Source organism: Anneissia japonica, unplaced genomic scaffold (genome assembly GCF_011630105.1).
Source record: "Anneissia japonica isolate Jap-2015-1 unplaced genomic scaffold, ASM1163010v1 scaffold281_len866295_cov195, whole genome shotgun sequence".
Classification (NCBI taxonomy): domain Eukaryota; kingdom Metazoa; phylum Echinodermata; class Crinoidea; order Comatulida; family Comatulidae; genus Anneissia; species Anneissia japonica.
The window spans coordinates 465,606-487,237 of NW_022728190.1; the positions used below are offsets into that span (position 1 = coordinate 465,606).

General features: G+C 36.1%; 2 protein-coding genes across 3 annotated transcripts; both read right to left on the bottom strand.

Moving 5' to 3' along the window:
* Positions 1-27: 27 nt before the first annotated feature.
* On the bottom strand, positions 28-17,627 carry LOC117114001 (tRNA pseudouridine synthase A-like). Of its 2 annotated transcripts, none has more exons than XM_033257520.1 (12): positions 17,542-17,627; positions 9,446-9,650; positions 8,703-8,794; positions 8,013-8,242; positions 7,201-7,329; positions 6,329-6,407; positions 5,808-5,947; positions 4,904-5,019; positions 4,192-4,266; positions 3,286-3,356; positions 2,046-2,154; positions 28-685 (listed from the first exon to the last, which is right to left on the bottom strand). In XM_033257520.1, the coding sequence occupies exons 2-12, from the start codon at positions 9,596-9,598 to the stop codon at positions 494-496; spliced, it is 1,386 nt and encodes a 461-aa protein (XP_033113411.1). In that variant the 5' UTR covers positions 9,599-9,650; positions 17,542-17,627; the 3' UTR covers positions 28-493. The 2 variants fall into 2 exon arrangements, with proteins under 2 accessions (XP_033113411.1, XP_033113410.1); XM_033257519.1 differs by lacking the exon at positions 7,201-7,329 and adding an exon at positions 7,366-7,494.
* On the bottom strand, positions 10,928-17,622 carry LOC117114000 (glycosylphosphatidylinositol anchor attachment 1 protein-like). Its single transcript, XM_033257518.1, has 2 exons — positions 17,543-17,622; positions 10,928-14,308 (listed from the first exon to the last, which is right to left on the bottom strand). The coding sequence occupies exon 2, from the start codon at positions 14,256-14,258 to the stop codon at positions 12,327-12,329; it is 1,932 nt and encodes a 643-aa protein (XP_033113409.1). The 5' UTR covers positions 14,259-14,308; positions 17,543-17,622; the 3' UTR covers positions 10,928-12,326.
* Positions 17,628-21,632: the final 4,005 nt, after the last annotated feature.

The window sequence follows — 21,632 nt, forward strand, 5'->3', positions numbered from 1 at the left end:
ATAAGAGACAGGATTCAACGAATCACATTTGGAATAACATTTTTTTTATTGTCCCATTATTGTACTTGGAATTTGCAACAGAATGATTGGTATAAAACATGGTTTGCTCAAATGGCAAATATAAATAAATGATTAATAGTGGTTAATACCTTTAATATGCCACTTAAAGACTTGGTACAAATTCATAGAGCAGTCAGGATGCAAATGTACCTTGACAATATACACATCCAAATTGATTAGGGCAACAAGGAACAAAAAATACTGTCTTATCTCATAAGTAATTAGCAAACATGCTATACAGCATTGTTTGGGAATCATGGTCTTATATTTCAGTCTTAATTCAGTTGGCCCACAATCCTTTGTGATTGGTCACATGGGTTGCCAGTGATTTTACCTCCTGCCATTTGTTGAGGGCAGTCTTTGTTAACATCAATGAAATTCAGGTATGGTAGCTACTACATTTTCAGCTCATTTTGATATCCAAGTGCTTTTACTACCTCGCAATTTCCTCCTTAATTTTCTCCTCGCTTTCCACATTCTGAGGATCTGTTGCACACTCCTCACCTTCCTGCTGACTTTCTACCACCGCTGCGGTACTTTCTTCCTCTGTTTTTGATTGTTCGGTTGCATTTTCATTGCTATCACTGATGTTGGGTGTAGAATCCGTGCTTTCTTTCTCCTCCATCTGGAAAATAGGGGATAAACATACAATTAAAATTAAAATTTGTTTTATCCACCATGAATGTCATTTCATATACTTTAAGGGGTCCCAAACTGGAAGAAGTCATTTTCAGGGGATCTGTTTAAATGGGCTTTCTTAGCACATTTAATTTTATTTTGATGCTTATGGTGATGCCCATTCACACTGACTTCTATGAGACAAATGATAATAAAGGGCAATACAGTAGTAAAAACTAATTTAATTAATTTCTGTGAGATTCTTGCTTGGTTGCAGAAGGCTGTCCAGATTTCCAGGATATTCCTGTGACCTTAATAATGGTTGTATGAGTGGGGTTGTTTATAAGTCAGCAGAAGCCAACATAGCTCAGTGGGCTGTGAGTTGCTGTGTATATGGACCGACGGTGATCCTTGTGTCTTTTTTTCAATTTAATAACTGCTCTCCTTGATATGTTTTAGCTGGAGGCCTGAAACAGTGTTCTAGTACAATGTCCTTTGGAAGAAATGCAATTTCATTTGTTCCTGAAAGCATCAAGGAGTGTGAGAGTGTGTCAATGAACTCTATTCAATCATCTCTGAGAAGAGTAATGGGTTATCTCCTGAGGTACAGACCACTATCACTTCATACCTAAAAGCAAAATACCTTTTTTATACATTGTTTAGCAGTCTATATTTTTGAAAGATCTCCACAACAGTAAGAAATAAAAATTTTAGCAAAATATTTCTGCAAAAGCATGTAGGTAGAGAAAATAAAAATTATACAAAAAGTATTACAAGTCAATCGTGATGTCATCACTGCCACTCCCAATGTTATTTGCCTATTCCCCCACAGTCCAATAATTTTTCAATTAGTGGACGTTTGGCTTGGTTTTTTTTTTTTATGTTTGTGTGCAAAACAATATACCTAATTTTTCATCACCGCAATGAAAATTGAATTGTAATTAAAAATTTACTTTCATAAAACAAGGTTACTTAGAACCCGAAAGAAGTTGCTTAATTCAATATTAAGTATGAACAATTAAGGAATTCCTTGAATCAATGAACCCTAATAAACTAAACAAACTGAACGTTTTAAAAATTATATTTTTGGTAAACTAGCGGACGCGCTGCCACGAAATTTCAGAAAAAATAATAGTTTTTCTTCATTTAAAGTACGCCCACCGCTGCCTTGAAATCTCTAAAAAATAAGATATGTATATTTCTTCCAAATATAAATTTAAAGCACTTAACTATCCCATTTCTACACTGTTTACAATACCAATTAAATTTTATTCGTCTAAAATACACTACAGATACTTGGTAGTCTATAGTCCCTTGTACTTTGATTATACATTTAATTTCACAATTATCTTTCATGAAGATGTTACCTCAGCTTTATGGATCATATCTAATTTTTTTCTTGCTTCCATCATTGGTACACCAATTGCTACATTGCCATAGCTGTGTAAAGGCAGCGTGCCTAGCCAGGTTAACATACTGATAATCGGTTGTTAAGAAAATACACACAATGAATGAATGCTACTAGTCAAGTTCGAGGTATCAATAAACATGCGGTATCACCTTTCTATCGGTCAGTTACTGCATTACAATTTAAATAATCATGAGGCATCAGTTTTAGGCCATATTATTGGTCAGTTACTTCCTACGATTTAAACATGTGGCATCCATTTTAGAACATACTATTGGTCAGTTACTTCATTACGATTTAAATAATCATGAAGCATCAGTTTTAGGCCATATTATTGGTGAGTTACTTCCCTACAATTTAAATAAATATGAGTTATCAGTTTGGGCCATATTATTGGTCATTTATTTAAGTGCAATGTAAATAAACATGAGACATCAAGTTTAACCTCATTATAATTCAAATAATCATAAGGAATCAGTTCCATATTATTGGTCAGTTATTTCATTACAATTTAAATAAAAACTTGAGGCACCAGTTTTAGGCCATATCATAGATCAGCTATTTTCCATTACAATCTGATGCATTGTACAGTATCAGTTTAGGCCATATTATTGGTCAGTTACTTCATTAGAATTTAAATATTGAGGCATCAGTTTTAAGGTCATTCTGTTATCAGTTAATAGTTAATTACGTTTAAATAGACAATAAAAGGCATCAGGTTTAGGCCATACCATAGATCAGTAATACTACCAATACATTTGAAAAATAAATTATGAGGCATCAGTTTTAGGACGTTATTGGACACTGCCACTACAGTTTGAACTAGAGCACTCACTCCAAAGACAGCATACTTCCACCCTGTTCCTTAATACTAAACAATACGCTGGCTGTGTATTGGCGATTCCATTATTTCATTTATTTCCTTAAATCTAATTTCTCTGACCTTGAAAGTGTCCTTTGACCTTTCTTCCCAAAATTTAATCAACTCTTTCTTAGGTTATTATGTATATACAATTTCACTAAATGTTTGATGATCCATTCCTCAGTTTTTCCATAATCTTGCTAACAGACAGCGGTGAGTACATAACCTCCATGACGAGGTGATAAACACAAGGCATCAGCTTTCATTTTATAGCCATAAATAGCTGGTATTTTGCTACAAATGCTTTCCAATATGATATAAACTTATTGAAGGATACGTTCTCTCTTCTTTTTCTGTATTTATAATTGTTGGATAGATGAAATCTCTTTTAAAGGCTTCTACTTTGTCCTGTAAATAAATTTCATAGAAAATTAACAAAATTACATGGAAACAAAACAATAGATGTTAGTTTCAAATGTGCATATTCATGTATAAAAGCCAACTCAGACAGCATCGTACAACACAGCCCGATGCTTTTTGCTGTTGTGTCGGGTCTGTGAGAGTTCAACGCAGACGCGATGTTTTGCGTCTGGGACCACAGAATATTAAACATGTTTAACATTTCAGCTTAAGACTGTCCTTGAAGATGAATAGCGTCGGGCTGCCTCGTACAATGCTGTATGAGTTGGTCTCAACATGAAGGCACAAACAAACAAATTGAACTTTCTGGAGTGTCAAATTATAACAACTGACCAATCAGAACAGGGCTAAGATTATATGTTTGTCCCACAAACATGTCTTGCCCATGAAATGCACGTGTTTGTGTATATCGTGGCCAGAAAGAGTAACAGGCTGCTTTCCGGAGAAGTTGTCCTTTTGCGGGAACCCACCAACAATAACATACGGGCAAGGTTTAGCAGTCCATTAGTGGAGTTCAATGATGCTTGCCTTCTAATCCCAGGGTCCTGTGTTCAATGCCTGTAACAGCAGGACTTTTTTGATGACTAAAAACAACTCCACACCCTTCACAAAGAGACTTCGCTGATAAAAGCATCATCACATTATTTAATTTATTTAAAGAGGACCCTTTAATATCAGCCGACCTTCTAGGATACACTGGAAAGGTTCACCCTCTATAAATATGGTAAAAAATAAAAAATTCTAGAGCATTATTATTATTATGATTCTGTAGTTCTTGTATGTTATTATAATTACTTAAGTTTAATTGGAATATTAAACTTACCTTACAACTATCCCATACCAAAGGCTCATGCAGTCCATCACTCCCCCACTTCTCATTGTAATGCTCATAGTGTACCTAGCACATTAAACAAATCAATTTTTTAAAAATATTTAAATTATAATAAAAAATGAGGGTGAAAACCATTTTAAATTTACTATGCTTATTTGTTGACACAATTCTGTGCAAACATTTGCAACCAGTCTTTTTTGCAATGAGATTTGTTTACTTTTTTGAAGGGATACTGAAAATAAAAATCATATATATTACTGTATCAGCAACACCAGATGTAGCTGCAGAAGCAATTTATTAAAATAGCGAGTACATACTGCACTGACTAACTTGATGTGCTTCAATTAAATAAGGAATAACAAAAAGACAATATATTTGGTCTATTGTCTAGTGGTATGCTGGGTTTCTGTAGTTTCCACAAGCCATCAGAGCAGGCTGGCTCAAGCAGTTATCACCTTGGGCCTAGCGACTAGTGTAGGCAGGGTTCCAGTAGTTCTACCTCTGCCATTGATGTAGGCTGGGTTCTGGTAGTTTCCAACTTTGGCCAAACCATTGGTGTAGCCTAGTTTACAGTGATCACCACCACTGCTATTGGTGTATGCTGAGTTCCCAGCCACCTCTCATCTTGGCCTGACCGGATGAAAACAATCATGCAACTGTATATTAAATTGATGAAAGAAGTTTTTTTTTTTATAATACTCACACTTTCTAGTACTAGGCCTAGGCCTGGTGCTTTGGGAATGTCAAGCTTGTCACCCTCAAAGACCTTCTTCATCACTGATTCCTCTGCTAACCCTCTAATGACTGCTAGCACCAAGCCTACATATTGATTACAGAGGTAAAATGAAGTGCAGACATTGGATTATATCAGAATGGAAAGCTAGCTTCATAGTTAGGGGGCTTATCTCCTAATACCAGGCCTAGGCTCAATTACTGGAATACTGTGAAATAACTAATACTCTCTTGATGGTCTAATGAGGCTTGAGGAGTGAAGTAATTTGTCATTTGAGGCTTGGCATCCTAAACCAAGCGTCAGTTACCAAAAATTGACTTCTTGATATATTCTAATTCTCCACATTATAAGCTTTGAAATGATGGGTCACTTACTGGAATCGACTTATTATTGCCTTTTACTATAGTTATGAGTAAAAGTATTACAGCTTCTCTGTACTAAAGTATACAACACTGTCACATTCTTATGCTGATTAATCAGTTTAACAATTAGCGACTGTATGCTGGTTTTGGGTTGGCACGCCTCATTTGATGTTCTATAACCTAGTTTCTTTTTAGGAGGCTTGGTTATTTTGATTGCTTACCATGATTAAACCAATGATTTAATGATTAGTGTATGTATGTTAATTGTCCAACTCATTCCACTAAGGAAGATTGTCCCTTGATATTCCCCATAATGGGACTTGCTTTACAAAGCCACATACAGCATATCTAATACAGTACCTATCCTATAAGGCAAATTATTTATCTATTTTAAAAGAAAATATCTGAAAACAAGCATCATGTTGAAAGTCGACCCAGCCTCACATTACACCCACCTTATGATCCCTCTATGATGGATAATGAAACTAATGGGAAATTTCCTTTAGACTTACCAACCATTTTTCTAATTTGGTGCAACATAAAGCTTTGACCCCTGACCCTCAAGGTTGTAAACTCCATTCCATCTTGCATAAAAGGTTCACTACATGTAAAATCCTTAATAAAGCGATAGGCACTTGGGTCCTTAAATTTTCTGCAAGTATTAAGCAAAAATAAATCATATTTATATTATAATTCTAAATTTTCAAAGACATACTGGTTTAACATATCTACCTCACAATATTGTGAAACTTGGTACAAATTATCCCCAACAATGTATAGCATTTGTTATCAATGTTCGTCACTGGTGCTGGGAACAGTCACAAAAGTGCCCCCAATAGATAAAGTGGAGAGAACAATGACCCCCGCCCCCAGCTTCCGCAGCCATTGGTTATCTCTTGGCACATTTAGCGCAAAAAAAAATATTAAGAACTAAAAAAACTTGTTGAACTTTTCAATACTAAATTACTAAACAGGAGTTTTTAACCAAATTGAGATTTATTACTGATTTGAGAAAATTATTTTATCAACTTACTTGCCAGATGTGAAATTATGAAAATTCTTTGAACCATGGTAATATTGCAGCAAACGGTTCACCTCCTTAATGGTTTCATCTGCAACAAAACAAAAATGCAATTTTAGGAAGACCTGTAGGTCTATCTCCTACAAATTTATAAGGCAGCTGTTTTCAAGTTTGAACTGCTGTGTGTAATGCATGTTGAAAATATAAAATTTTTCTACCTGTTAACAGCAAGGTACGGTAAATAACCTTTAAATATAAAAATGGTCTTCTAAAGACATTCTTAAACACAGCTACATTAAATTGCCTTCTGTATGCAATATTTGGGTTATGCAGAGTTCCATCTTAGATTTAGCAATACATGTATTATTATATTGGGTCTGAAACAAAAGCATGTCGCATTCCCGTAATGTTACTTTATTCAGTCTAAATACAGATAACAAATAGGACAAATGTCGGGATAAGGTAGAATAGAATTTTTAGAATAATGGTGAATTTGACAGATATACAAAATTTGCCAATGTTAGTTTGGAAGTAATGAACTACATAATATAAAATAGACCCTATTTTCCTTAAACTCATTTATGTGGTATCATTGGGGATGGTGATTAGAGCATAATTGTTACAGGCATACTTACATTTTTTTATACAACTGACATTACCAATGGCTCGCCGATTATATGTAATCCATTCATACGGAAAGGCATTATATTATGGCAATATTACTGCAACAAATGTTGGAAGTGACATCATATATGCACTACCCATAGCTATCAAATACCACCTCGACCAGCACACCGCTGCCCCCAAGTTTCAAACACCACTATAACTCTTAGACCTTTTTTTCAAATACCACCTCTACTTTTCAACCACAACGCCTTTCCTACCTTTAAATCTATACGTGTCAATTGTAATATCATCTGCTGCCGAAAATGCATACGTTGGAAGAACATAAATGTATGTTCGCTCGTCACAGTCTCGCCAAGAGCTGAATATTCCCATTGTTCTCACAATATCTAAATTATGAATGCAAAAAAATAATACTATGTTACCTTTCACCCGATATGCATCAGTCGTAAATTGCTCTACTGGTTGAAAAGCGAAGGTTGGTGTCATGTATGAATATGTGCGGTAGTCGCAGCGATTTTTACTGTCAAAACTGTTGATCACCCTCTTATAATCTACAACAAAAGAATGAAGAAACAGTATCAGTAATATCTCCCACAGAGTCTTGATCAAAAACTTCAATTCCAATGAAATTTGCAATCAGTTCATTTTGTTTTTGCGCCTTTGATTATTATTACTGTGTTAATGATTTACATTTCTGTTGAATTGTTCCTTTATAAATATTACCTTTGAACTTTATATTAAAAACAAAAGCAATCGTAAACTGAAATCTTAAACTTTGAAGGCTATTTCTCAAATAATGGACTTTAAAGAGTAGTACATTCAAATTCCTGTAACTTCATAATGAAATGAAGGATTTCAATAATTCTTTTACCAATTTATAACTTTTATTTTACATGTATTAATAATTAAAAATCACTGTTTTGCACGGAGAAACTGGTTTGTCTTGTCTTAGCCACATTTACTCTTAGGGTGTTGCCACTCCTAATTCAACACAAAAAAAAATAAAGATTGTAAATGAAAGAAATAAATGACATTAATTCTAATCTTAACATTAATCTAAAATACATACCCATGACCCGAATCTGGGCTGGTAAATGTTGATTTATTCTGTCGACGACATCATTCAACAAATACATCTTCATAGAGACAACCTGGCCAGCAGCTGAGACTCCTTTATCTGTTCTTGCACAACGCTGGAACGACATCTTGCCAATATGTTCTGCCATGCTTTCTGTCACTGCCTCAGCTTTTGTCATTGCTTTAAAAAGTTCGTCTTCTATGGTTTTAAAGCCTTTATTTCTAAAATGGGGACAAAAATTAAGGATAGATATACTTGCATTACTCACAATTATAACTGAAATATATCACTATCATATATGCTGCGTATATATCATCATTAGTAAGTTTGTATTTTTTTATTTCTCAATATTTGAGAAAGTTTATATCTGTATCTGCTCTTTTGGCCTTTTTGCTGAGTTTCTCCAACAGTCTAAGGTCTTGCTTTGTGACTGTACTGGTCTGTGTAAAGTCATGTATAACACAGCCAAACTTCCGAACAGAATATATATTCTCAATATATTCAGAATTTTGTTTATGTGCGGAATAACTAATGAACAAAAAAAACAAAAAAAAAACATGAAATTTGTGGATAAGAGCCGAGAGTTTCTCAGCTTCAATATGATTGGTATGAAAAAAATAATGATGAAAATAATATTATGATGATGATAATTATATGACAATGATGATGAACTTTACTTACATTTGCATACCCTTGTAGCCAACCCCAGAATAACTTAGCAAAATAGCAACTTTCCTCTTCATTACTTTCTTTGGTTCACTTGTAGATGCATCCTATAAATTAGCATATATGAATAAATCATGAATATTCATGTTTCATAATGAACAGAGGGCAGCAAACAATAGGATTGAAATACAGGTTCCATTACATTTAGTCCATTCAACATCTATGACCTGAAATCAAATACTATATTTGAATTATAAACTTCATTTTCCAACATGGTATTAGCTTATAGTTGAAAAGAAGTTTTGAAATAAGTCAGGGAAAATTTAATTGCTTTGAACTCAATGAATGTTATTGATCTTTTAAATGAGCAATATATTTTTTTTAATTGAACTTTGAAGTAATATACAGCCATAATAAATCATGCAACATTTTCTATTGTTCTCTTGGTTTTTTTTCATCTTATGATCTTAATGTTATCAAATGGGGCTTGCTGTGCCAAAACCAGTACCAATGACCAAAACAAGAAAATTGAGTTTTTGATATATTCATACTTCACCACATTATAAGCTTTAAAATGATGTCATTTTATGGGAATCGACTTACTATCGCCAAATCTATGAGTAAAAGTATTACAGCTTCTCTGTACTAAAGTACACAATACTACCACATTCTTATGTTAATTACTTAGTTTAACATTTAGCAACAGTTGGTTTTGGGATGCCAAGCCTCATTAAATATTAGATATTACTTATTTCTACCTCAGTTTTCTGCTTTTTAACTTCCTGATCAGCTTTCTCATCTTCTACAGGCCGCTTTCCTGATGCAGTGTCCACTCCACCAATTTCTGCCATTTTTGATAGAGCTGGCCAAATCTTAAGTTGCTGCAGTAAACCCTGGACCTTCCGAAGCATTGACCCGCAAGTTGTTATAATTGGCACAATTTATTGTATTTCCACACCTTATAAAATCAAAATAACATTAATAGTAAACAGTGGCGGCTCTAGGATATATTTTCTAGGGTTGCTAAGTTGTCCGACAGGGGGACTTGAGCTCGTAGGCTCGAGCTTGGAGAAGGGGTTGAGAGGGGGTTCCCCATCCCAAATGAGATTTTTTTAAAGAATATCAACCTCTAGATGGCCAAAAATGGCACTTTCAGACTGTGACAGACATGTGTTGGCTTGGTGTGGGCCTATTTTTATATGTTTTATGGTCTGACTGCCCGACGAGCTCTGTCCGGCGGTGGGGAGCTTAAGCCCCACCTTGCCACCCCACTGGCGCCGCCACTGATAGCAAATGGTAAAATATATACTGGTATATCAGGGGTGGGCATCAAGATAGATCGGAGGGCCAAAGTGAACTTTGGATTTAACACCGAGGGCTGCACCCGAACTTTGATGTTTCCAGTGCGCTTCCGAATACCTTTATGCACTGCTATTATACCTATGTGCAGTTTTAATATTACAGTACTTTTTACAGATAATCAATGTCGGGCCCTAAAAAACAAGGTGTTTTTAGCCAAAGATGGTTGGTGGGCTGTATACATAGGGTTTTTAATTGGGCCGCAAAAAAACACCGTCGGGCCGCATGCGGCCCACCTGTGGTCTAGATGTATGTACTGTACCAATTTTGATTTTATATTAGTTCAAATCCTGGGGAAGGGTATTTATGGAGGGCCAAGGTTTTGGCCCTCGAGACACCCCAACTGGTACTCCTCTCCTTAACCTTCATACCCCTTATGTCAATAGGCCTACTGCTAGATAAGCCACTAATTTGGCAATTTTAGCTGTTAAAAAAATGAAAGTATGCTTACACAAATATTTTTCATTTTTTTTTTGGTCTACGCTGTGGCTGCAAGTCCCTACTTCCAATTGTTATTTTTTAATATTTTTTGATTGGGACACTATGTTTTACAAGGTCTTTTGAGGTTTATAAAATTATTTTTTAACTCTTTTCAATGTGTCTTTCTTTGTAACATTTGAAAAACTTTCAAAATTATTGATGTTGTAGTGTTACAGCTCCACTGCTATAGGATAATGTGGTATAGTCCAAAGAGAATCATGTGTTCATTACACCTCCAGCTTTTATTGGTTGCTTTATTACTATCCCATTTCTTAAATATATCATTTGTTTGATGATGGATAATCTCCAATCAATCCAAATTTCAATCATACATTAATTAATTATTCTGTTTTTAATTTACTATTGTGGCCAATACAGTAATAATACAGAACATTAAAAACTATGATCTTCAAAACAACATTTATTTTGAAATCACATACAGAAAATGATTTATTTGGCAAGTAGAAAACTACCTAGGCTCAACTAATTTAGCTTTAACCCTTTGAAGTCCCAAGTGACTTTTGCCAAGGTCACTGAGGCCCATTAAGCCCCACTGTCATCATCCGCTAAAATAAGGGTAAGTGCATCACTGACGTTGAATGATTGCTTCTGTTTTGGCCATTTTGAATGCTTCTGCACGTCCAGTTGCGGCAACAATAGGGAAATCCCCTAAAGTACTCATTAAATAGAGGGCAGCCGCACTAAAATCAGTCCGTATATAATACGGAGCAGGTTTCCTGCGACAGTAAATTGGTCCGTATATTATACGGACCGCGACTTCAAAGGGTTAATATTCACAATGATAATCATTTACAAAGCGCCTAATATATTGATAGTAAAATTAAAGTTTGGCAACAAATTTAAAACTCTGTCCACACTAAGTATTTTCTTAATTACAAATATCTGAGCATGATTATGTCATAACACAACCATATATGGACAAAGCAATGTATATGTCACATAAAACTTGATAGTGTAGTGTGGACAAAGCTTTAAATTAATCTACAATAATTATAGGCGCTGAAGAAGCTATACAAGCTGGACATAGACTATCAATTTTTGTCTCTCAGACTCCATAGAAAATGTTTGGTCAAACTTTGGCAGTGTATGCTTGCTTATTACATGCTTCTGTTTCTATTTACTGCCTTTTTCCATGTCTGTTGGAAATAGGAGAGTCTGACTAAACTCAAAAAATTACTCAGTACTGTAGTCAAAACTGAACTTTTTCAAAAATTGATTATGTACAATTACTGAATTTATTAGAATAAACGCCCACGCCGCTTATTTTTTAGAAAGGTTTTTGAGGGGATGGTTATTCGAGGGAGGCTTTAATTTTTTTTTGGTGTAAAATGGATATGTACATACTCAAACAAATGCCTTTTAATTTCACTGTGGAACTACAACACATATTGTAAGTACCGTCAAAATGTGTTATTGCGTGATCATGCAACCAGGTTAGAAAATATGTAATTCTACTGGAGTGGAACATTAAGAGAATGTGTTGAGAATTATATTGTTTACATTAGATTTGCTTACAGTCATTTAGGAGGGCGTTTATTTGAAGGAAAGAAACCTTCGGCATTTACTAGAGGGTGGCATTTATTCAAAGGGTAGCATTTATTCAAATAAACACAGTAAATTAGAGACCAATTACGAAACTACATAAATGTTACATAGTGTCAATGAAAAATACTCTATAATGTTCACGCTACATAATTAGTACTCTTAATGACATTGATAGGCATCCTTTGACAATTGCAAAATCTTATTGATTGTACTTAGGTTTTTCATTTGCATATTTCATTCAACTTTTTTGAGATTTAAAACCCAGAAAATGAACCAATTTGGAAATATAACCAAAGCTGCTAGTCCTAAACTCCAGCCACTATGTAGGTAACTATCAGTAACAACGGCTAAGAGTCCCTCTTGCCAAAGGCTGAATGCCGAGACTAGCAGATTCCCTACACTCACAAATTTTTCTACAAATGAGCAGTATGTTAAAAGTCCAAAATAAAGCAAAAATGGCGGACACAAACAAAGCAGCAAAAGTGCCTGTAAAATAGTAAAGAATCTTCTCTTTTGTGGTCTGATCAGAAGGTAGACTGGAGTGATTACTACAGATAAGAAATACCCAAGGGCAAAATTTGTCAGAGCTATAGAAAAAACTGTTATCGCATGCCAGATGAGACCAAAGCATTTTAGAAGCTGCCATTCACACTGTCTACTCTGTCCCTGGACAATCTTATGCCAACTACGACCACTAATAATCGGCAGAAATGCTGATCCTAAGTAAAATGCTACCACCCCCAGGGGCACTGCTTCTGTTGGGGTAAGCCCAAACAAGCTACTATATTTACTAGTAAAAAGCACAGGACTATAGTGCAGCAACATCCCTGTGATGTATGCACCAATAATAATAGGTACAATAGAAGCAAAAGGCCTAGACTCCCTAATCTTTAGTTTCTGCTTTGGTTTTTCCTTGAGCTTGTCCTCCTCATCTAGAGAGTTTCCAGAAGCAATCCACATCGCCAGACCATGGAACACTGATGGAGCAATAACAAGTCCGAATGGTGGCATATAAAGTCCAATTGATATGTATCTATGGGTTGCTGCCAGAAAGTAGAAGAAGAATGACTGATGAAAACGTTCAAGAAGGTTATTCAGACTCCGAAAAATGCCTTCTAAAATTCTTCCCATTGCGCGAAAGTTCTGACCGGACTGCACTGGTGACATTTTGGTGTGGACAGTGATGGCCTCCACACGATATTTGAGGAATAAACCATGAAGGCCTCTTGGTCTGCCAGTAGCTTGGTGAGCAAGGTTTTTCATCATTGTGTCCAAGCTTTTCTTCAGACTTCCCCAGGTAGTTCCCCTATATGGAGGGTCACTATTACCTTGAAATGTAACTGGGATTCCTTCACGCTCACAAAGGTTGACTACCAGGTTAAAAAGGTCCAAATTTGGCAACTGTCCGTTCACCCCTTCAATCCGAATATCTACCGAGTCTATAAATTCTGAACCCTGCTCAAGATTTACTGCACCCATGATTGGACCGCTCCGTCCGATCATTGGTGATGACTGAATGTATTCCGATGGCAGGCTATGGTAGGCAGTTAGCCAAGCCTCCATCCCAATGTATTCTTCATCAACAACAACAAAAATGACATCCTTTGACCAATATGTGAATCCTCTGAAAAACTTGGCCATCGCAAGCATCATAGCTATGCCATGGTTAGTAGCACCGTACTTATGCTCTGCAATCCTTCCTCGGTATGGAACTGTCACCACAACTGCTTCTGTGCTAGCTATGCGAGGAGCTCTCAAAATACCGTACACATTGTTTCCTTCAACAATTTTCATCTTCCCACTATCCTTTCCATATCTCTCCAGGAATGGATGATTTGATGTAAAGTTTTGCAGATACACCTCCAGACCAATTTCGGAAAATTTGTCAGAGAGCCAGTCAACAGGCAGTGAATCATGCTTCTTAATGACCTCTAGAAGTTCTTTGGTATACATTTTGGCATTCTCATCAGTAGAAAATTCTCTCTCCACAAGTCCTGGTAGAAGAGCGTTTTCCGAAAAGTAAGTATGAGCATTGAGTGGCGGGTAGGCCAATGCAAAGAAGTAAGCTATACCAGCTACGTAACAAACCATACTTAGCTTCTTGTGATGGTTTGTGATCATCTGGGCCATCTTGGCATGTGTTTTGGTATTACTCATTAAACCCATCTTGAAACAAGCTCTGGTTGAAGTCAAGGAACAGTATTAATGCTGTACTTCTGCGAACATCAAAAGAAAGAATCAGTTTCAAAACAACAGTCCAAAAATCCTCAAAGTTGCTGACAAAGAATACCAACAAATGCAATAAACTGATAGAAGCCAAATAGAACGTTGTTAACCATTCTAAAATCGACAGAAAACATAGTAAAATATAATATCTATTGGTTTTCAAAGGTGGATAGACATTCATCTGTTACAGTTGCTGTCTGATATCACATTTGACCTGATGAGACCACAGTGGAAGATACAATTACAAGCCTTAATATTTTTATAATCTTAGTTTTTCTCCTTTTTGACTGATATTCTTGTGCTTTGGTGACTGTGCAATGTTTTAATGACTGTTGTTTGATATCTCTTCCATCTTGTAATTATTGTTATACTGCATTTGATCATCATTATATTCATACTGTCAACTGTATATTTTAATCGCCGTGGCTAGAGATACGGTACCGTATCGAACTTCCGATTGCTAAAGGTACGATAAATGATATTACGTCATGATTAGCCAATAGAAATGACCGACTCGATTTTGGCCTTTTTGCAAAGTCGACGTCGTGATCATGAGAAACGTGTGGCGCGAACAGTTACGATAAAATTTATGTCATAAAACTTTAGGCCCATTTCATGTATTTCGATTGGGGCTTATCGCAATGTTTGAGATAAAAATCCTTTCTGTTATTCTTGCGTATTTTATGGTCTACCAATGTTCCTAATACCCGCCTAGGGGCCTATTATAGGCGTACTACTAGGCTAGGCTTACTGTAGTGCAGTTGTTGCGGCCCTGAGTCGATTCAGCCCCGGGTCGTTTCGGCCCTGAGTTGGTATTTTTGTCATGCATTTTGGCAGCGGTGCATGGAGCGCCGAAGGTGCGGCCACGAATAATAATTTAATCGAACAAGGTGGCTAAGCAGTATACCGTTTGTTAAACATGAAACTTAGGCTATATTACTGCAACATTATCAGATATTAACAATTCTTTTTAGTAGTATTTTATTATTATTATTTTATTATTAAAGAGTTCATTGCAGTATCAAATGATGTTCAAGTTTCTTTTTACAGAAACAGCGCAAATGTTGCAAGTCGATTGGTTTGGAGACACGTTTCTTTTTATCGTTTCCATACGATATATATTTGGATCATGTTTATAAATGCTTCAATAAAATTTAGATTTATAAAATAAGAAGGCTTATAGTTAATTTAGCGGATTAGTTTGTCATAAGTTTTTTTGGTTTTTTTTGCATCTCCATTTACATTACCAAATGTTCTATTTATAACAATACATAGGTTAATATAAAATAAATTAAAATTACTGAATTATGTGATAATGAAAATAAAGCAAATATATTATTGTATTCATAAGGCCAACAAAATCACTCATTGCATAGAAATTAACTATTTAAGAAATTATTAACTACAGTATAATTTGAGGAAAGAAACGTTTTCAACAATTATGTTGAGGTGAAGCAGACACATGGTTTGTATATTCTTGTTTGTTGTATTTACATTGTCGATACATATTTTGATTAGGCATGTTTATAGAATACACAAACAAATGGAAATATTAAAATGTATAGTTTAAATAAAATTTATAGGCCTACAATGTTAATGGCTGTTTCAGGCTTCTTTTGATATAAGTAGGCCTAAGCCGGAAATTTTACTCAGAAGGCCTACGGTATTGTTGCATGGAAATTAATTATAAAAGTTCCCAGTACTCTTTAGGGTGAAGCAGACATCCTTTGTACGAAGTCTTCAGGAACGTGTGGGCGCACTACTGCAAAGAGTGAAGTACAGGTCAGAGGATAAAATTAAACTGGCTATTTTTTAGGTGCACACACATGCCATGGCAGTGAATGTGTATGTGTGTGTTCACCTCTCGTCTATGGTTCCGATTAAAAAAAAAAAAATATTCAACTTTTTTTAAGCTTTAATATTTCATTTACCGTATATGGACAGGGCCCCTGCCGGCAGGAGTCGATCATGAGATGTCCGAAAGGGAAACCGAAAATGGGGGCCGATCGAAATAACATCGCCTTAAGGGCCGTATCGCCGCATATTGTTTTCTAGACAGACGCAACCTCTGAGGCATTTTGGGCGATCAATTTTTTCCCCTTTTTTAACTTTCTATTAAATTAAATTCATAGCCAGGTTTCAACTAGGGTGAGGGCCTAAGATAGGCAGTAACAACAAGGAAAGGTCGAACCTAGGCCTAGAGATGTTCAGGCAGGCCTATCCTACCTAGGCATAGCTAGGTATAGGCCGGCCTACTACTCTCTAGCTATAGGCCCTCCGGCTTCGCTAGGTTTCAGCTAAGGCCTAGGCATGGCTTCTACTATTAAAATAATTTATTCTCGCTTGATGTCGCCAAATCTAGCAAAACTGCTATCATTTTTAATTGCTATAGGGCCTCGGGCTTGTCAACAACACCAGCGAACGAACAAAATTTCTTATCTCCGATCGTTGCCAACACACACATTCTTGCAGCAGCAGTGCACTGAATGACGTCACGCATGTATCGGCGTTTCTATTGGCTAAACATGACGTAATATCATTTACCGTACCTTTAGCAATCGGAAGTTCCGATACGGTACCGTATCTCTAGCCACAGCGTATTTTAATGCGAGTAGGGCCTAGTAGGCCAACTGAATTTCCTTTTTTGGAGCAATTAATAAAGTTGATCTTATCTTAAAAAAGAATATGTATTGCTTAGTAATAGTAGTCCTTAGTAGTAGCATGGCCATCAATAGTGTGTCCCTATCATTAGCAATAAAAAGAGACCTAACTTTTGTACAGTATATCCCCCACATTAAGTAGGCCTAGGCCTGCTGGATCACTGAATTTTTAGTCCAGGTAATGCCCTACTATACTAAGCCTAGGCTAGCTAGATAGTGCAGGACCAATGTCACGGTTGGCCATATCCAACCTAGCCTACTAAAAATGGAATACCTACAGGTAGGCCAGGGTAATGTCAGGTCTGTAGAAGGCCAGGCTTAGCAAGGTCTCTAGGCCTAGGTCTTGCCGCCTAGGCCGTAGGCCTAGGTCCGATAGAAGGATATGCGCCTAGCTAGGCCTAGGATAGCACACGACGATAAAAAATGTGGAATATACTACAATTATAACAATTATTTCCGTATAGTTTAATGATGCATAACGCCTCTGTTTTATTTAAAATTACATTGGCAGTATTTCTTATGTATTAAGCCTAGTGAAAATTAGTGGCATTTTCAATACCATACCTCTCTCCCCGGCCGTCGTAACCATCCGCATGGAATCGATCTCCTTCTTTTGCGGAAAAAAAAAGGAGCGATTCCATAATTCATATATGCTGCCCTCTATTTCAAACTGAAGTTCGCACGCCGCCACACAAAAAACAAAACACATTCACACGGAACAGACAATACAGTTTTGTGGAGGTAAATATGAAAGTGAAATGGTAAGTTTGCTGGAAAAAAGAAACAAATGTTGATGTTTGAGAAGTAACTATATTACTAACCATAGAAAAGAAATAGGTAAGTAGATGGAAAACATTGAATTTAATGTTTTAGGCCGGCAAAGTGTATTTTTAAGCAGCGCTTCAGTAGGTAGACCTAACAACAACATTTGACAGCATTGAGTGCACAGTATGTACAGTAGTAGTAGGCCTGGGCCTACATTCAGGATGACATTTGATTCTGATTGATTGGCCTTGGAAACGGATGATGTAGGCCTAGGCCCTAGCCTTGGCCTAGTATTTTGCCTATCATAAGGCTAACCTAGCAGTCAATACAATTTGCATTCATTCTCCCCCTCCATAAACAATGTAGTGTTGTGAAAATGTAGGCCTAGGTTATGTCAAATAAATTAAATCTTGCATCTGATCATGACAATAAATTCATCCGTTCCATAGCCTGTCTGCAGTGGGCTGAGGTCAGCAAATTAAAAATTGTCATTCGTGTGCTATCTGTGCAATTATTGTACACAGGTACAAAAGACTCAGCAGTAAAGTTGTTATATTAGAGACAGGTCAGTTTGGCTGACAAACAATATTTGTTGGTAATTTATATTGGTCAGAATTTCATGTATGCAGATGACGATCTTTTTCACTGTGGATTTCCATTCATCACAATGATATTGACGTTCAAGTGGCATTAAAATCATTGACTTACTGTAACATTATTATTATTATTTATTATGTAAGAGGCCTAAATTATTGAGATGAAGTGTATTTTATAAAAAGTCATTTTTATAAATTCTACTATTGTATTACAGTAAAACATCCTTTTTACGTACCCCTTGGTATCAAGGGGTATTCGTAAATTGAAAAATTGGTAAACTAGATCAGGTGTCAGTTTCCACTACCTAGGCCTAGCTACCCTCTGCCACTGAGCACGATAGGCTGACGACGGCCTGGCTTAGCACGAACCGACAGTGCAGCCGCGTGGTCTGCCGCGCTAGAGCCCAGCTGAAATTACCTTTGATAAAAAGCAAATTCTTGTAATCGCTGGCATTCTTCCGTTTAATAAAATATTGTTATAAGGCCACGTAAAATAAAACAATTGGTTAGCATCCCCGCCCGACCGTCGGAAAAGCCCCGACCTGAATTTTTTTTTTTTTCTTTCTTTTTTTTTTAACTATTTTTTTTTTTACAAAACACTCAAAAACTCCATCTCCCAAAGGCAATTTATATAGGCCTAGGCTTGTTTACCGTCCGTCCGAACGCCAGCCGACTGGGCTTATCCCTGCAGTTCTATTCCATCATCGTCCCGTCTAGGCCTAGTCCTTGCTTCTATCTAGAAAAGGCCTAGTTTTATAGTAGTAGTATAAAAAGAATGTATTTGTATACACGGTACAGCCGATGCAAAGCATTAAGATTTACTCGGGATTAGGTTTATATTAGCAAACTAAACTCCGATCCGATGATTACGTCTCATGCTTTGTGCAGAAAAACCAAGTCGGCCAATTAGCGCGTTGGTATTTCCATCACTTTGGAAGTAGACATCCACAGCGCGAAAGACAATCAAGGAGGAACCGCTCTATGGTGACCGGAGACAAGACAACTAACATGGCTGCGCTCATCAGTTTATTCTTATTCTTATTCTTTTAGTGCACAATAGAATAATCTTGATGGGAGGGCCTGGTCTCTAAAGTAAACTTAATTACTATAACAATTGTTTGAGAACCACTCCCATCCAGTATAAAAAAAAAACATCATTAAGATGTAAGATAAAATATAATAGACAACACATCACAACATCAAGCAAAAAGCAAGCAAAAAATAAAATAAAGAATAAATAACAGAATAAATGCAAGAACAGTCATTAAAAGCAAAAAACAAGGTCATCACAATCACCATTTGAGTACAGTTTAAAACTGTGGCATGTTCACTTCTTACCTGTGTGCAATATTTCACGAAATAAAATTTTAAAAATAAATTTTTATAGGTAGGATAGCATAGATAAATTTATTACTGGAAAAATAGTGGCGAGATAGTGCATGCGTATATTAGCGAGCGAGCCGTCCGGCCGTCTTTTGGACTGCCTACTTACAATTATTTAGGACGGCAACTTTTACCGTGACGGCTTGGACGGCTTGGCCTAATCAGCTCGGCCTAGCCTAATTGGGCCTGGTCTACCTTTAGCAAATTCTTTATATATTCTTCAAATCTATCGAATGTTACATTAAACTAAAGGTAAATCATATTTACGTTTGATAAAAACAACATTTATTGATTGAATGTATGTTTTCGTACCAATAATCGATGGGGATTACTAACGATGGGCGTGGCCCGCCATCGGCTCAGTGCCACGCCCACTGGCTTCCATTTTGGAAAAACAAAATAGGCCGTCTATTTTGTTTTTTCTGTTGTGTTGTTCCAACAACAAACCCAGTATGGTCCAGTTATAATTAATGTCCAGCAAACACAAAGCATGGAATATTCACATGCTGGTACAGTGACATGATGTTTCCAAACAGCTGGTCCAACTAGATGTCAAAGTGTTTATCAGCATAAACATAGCACATGATACTAGTCAAACTCATTAACAGTATAGTATTCAATCGTACAAAATGCCAGTTCAAAAATTACATTTCTGTTTATAAATGGACAATGATTTATTATACGACTATGACAAACTTCAATCTTCTTATTTTGCTGTTGTTTATTTTTATTTTAAATTTCACATCCAACAGCAATTACACTCGCCACTTAGGATGGAATGCTTTATAAACCTGTTATCGATATCATCAGTTCTGTAAACATATACAATGTTTTAAAACTTCATATATAGGGATTTCAATATGACTGTTATTCATATAGGCAAAGCTTATCTGCTTGATATAGATGAATTACATGATTTCTTGTATCCAATTTTGTTTTCCTCTTCTTTGTTATTTTCCTTCTGACGCTGGTTTTTCATGTTCTACGAGAAAAAAAAAAAAAAAAACCTCCCTCCCTACCATGAAATTTGATACCAAAAGGATGCTAACCAATTATTTTTTTTTACTTGGCCTAATTCTTATTAAAACATCAGTATGGACCTTTCCATTGTGTTCTTTCTAGTTTTTAGATTGCTGAATCGTGTTGCTTACACGATGTCAATAAGTTGTTGACCCCAACGCACTTGTTTACATGTGCACTCAATCTGATGACTCACGTTGGTTGGTAGTTTGTTGTTTATTACATTAATATATTGATTATCATAGAAATGGAAGAAAAGATTGAACTATTGATAAATACAACAAACCTGATTTTATTAAGAAAAATATACATTATCACTTTGTAAAATGTACGTAGACTTTTTTTACGTTAATAATTTGTCAATGATGACGTCATCAGTAGTAAAGACCATTCGTAAAATCGATGTTCGTAAAACGGACGTTTTACTATACTGCTAAAAATTACCCAGAAAGAATAGTTCTTTGGTCATGGTTAGTGGTCATTATAATGCCTTCCACAGTCTGAAAAACTGTATAAGACGTTTATTAGCCTCTAAGAAACTAAAATTAAATTAATTGATGAACAGACGCATATGTGAAGAGGAGGAGGTCCCTAGCACAGTATTGTTCTTTCTCGTCAAAACAGGCCCTCGGAAAGCTCATAACCCGATCTCCTAGAAGTTGTTTTGGATCTCTCTATGGTATCGTATGATCTGTGATTAGGCAATTTACAGTAATAATGTATATTTCATGTGATTCCATTCCCAGTGAAATTATTCTACCATAACCAAAAGTCATATGATAATGGATAACATATATCCCAAGGGAGGTTTAAAATACATGAAAAGACATGGGCTACAGCCTGTCAGTTTATTTAGCTGGGAATCAGTGTCTGCAGTACAGGGACAAGGC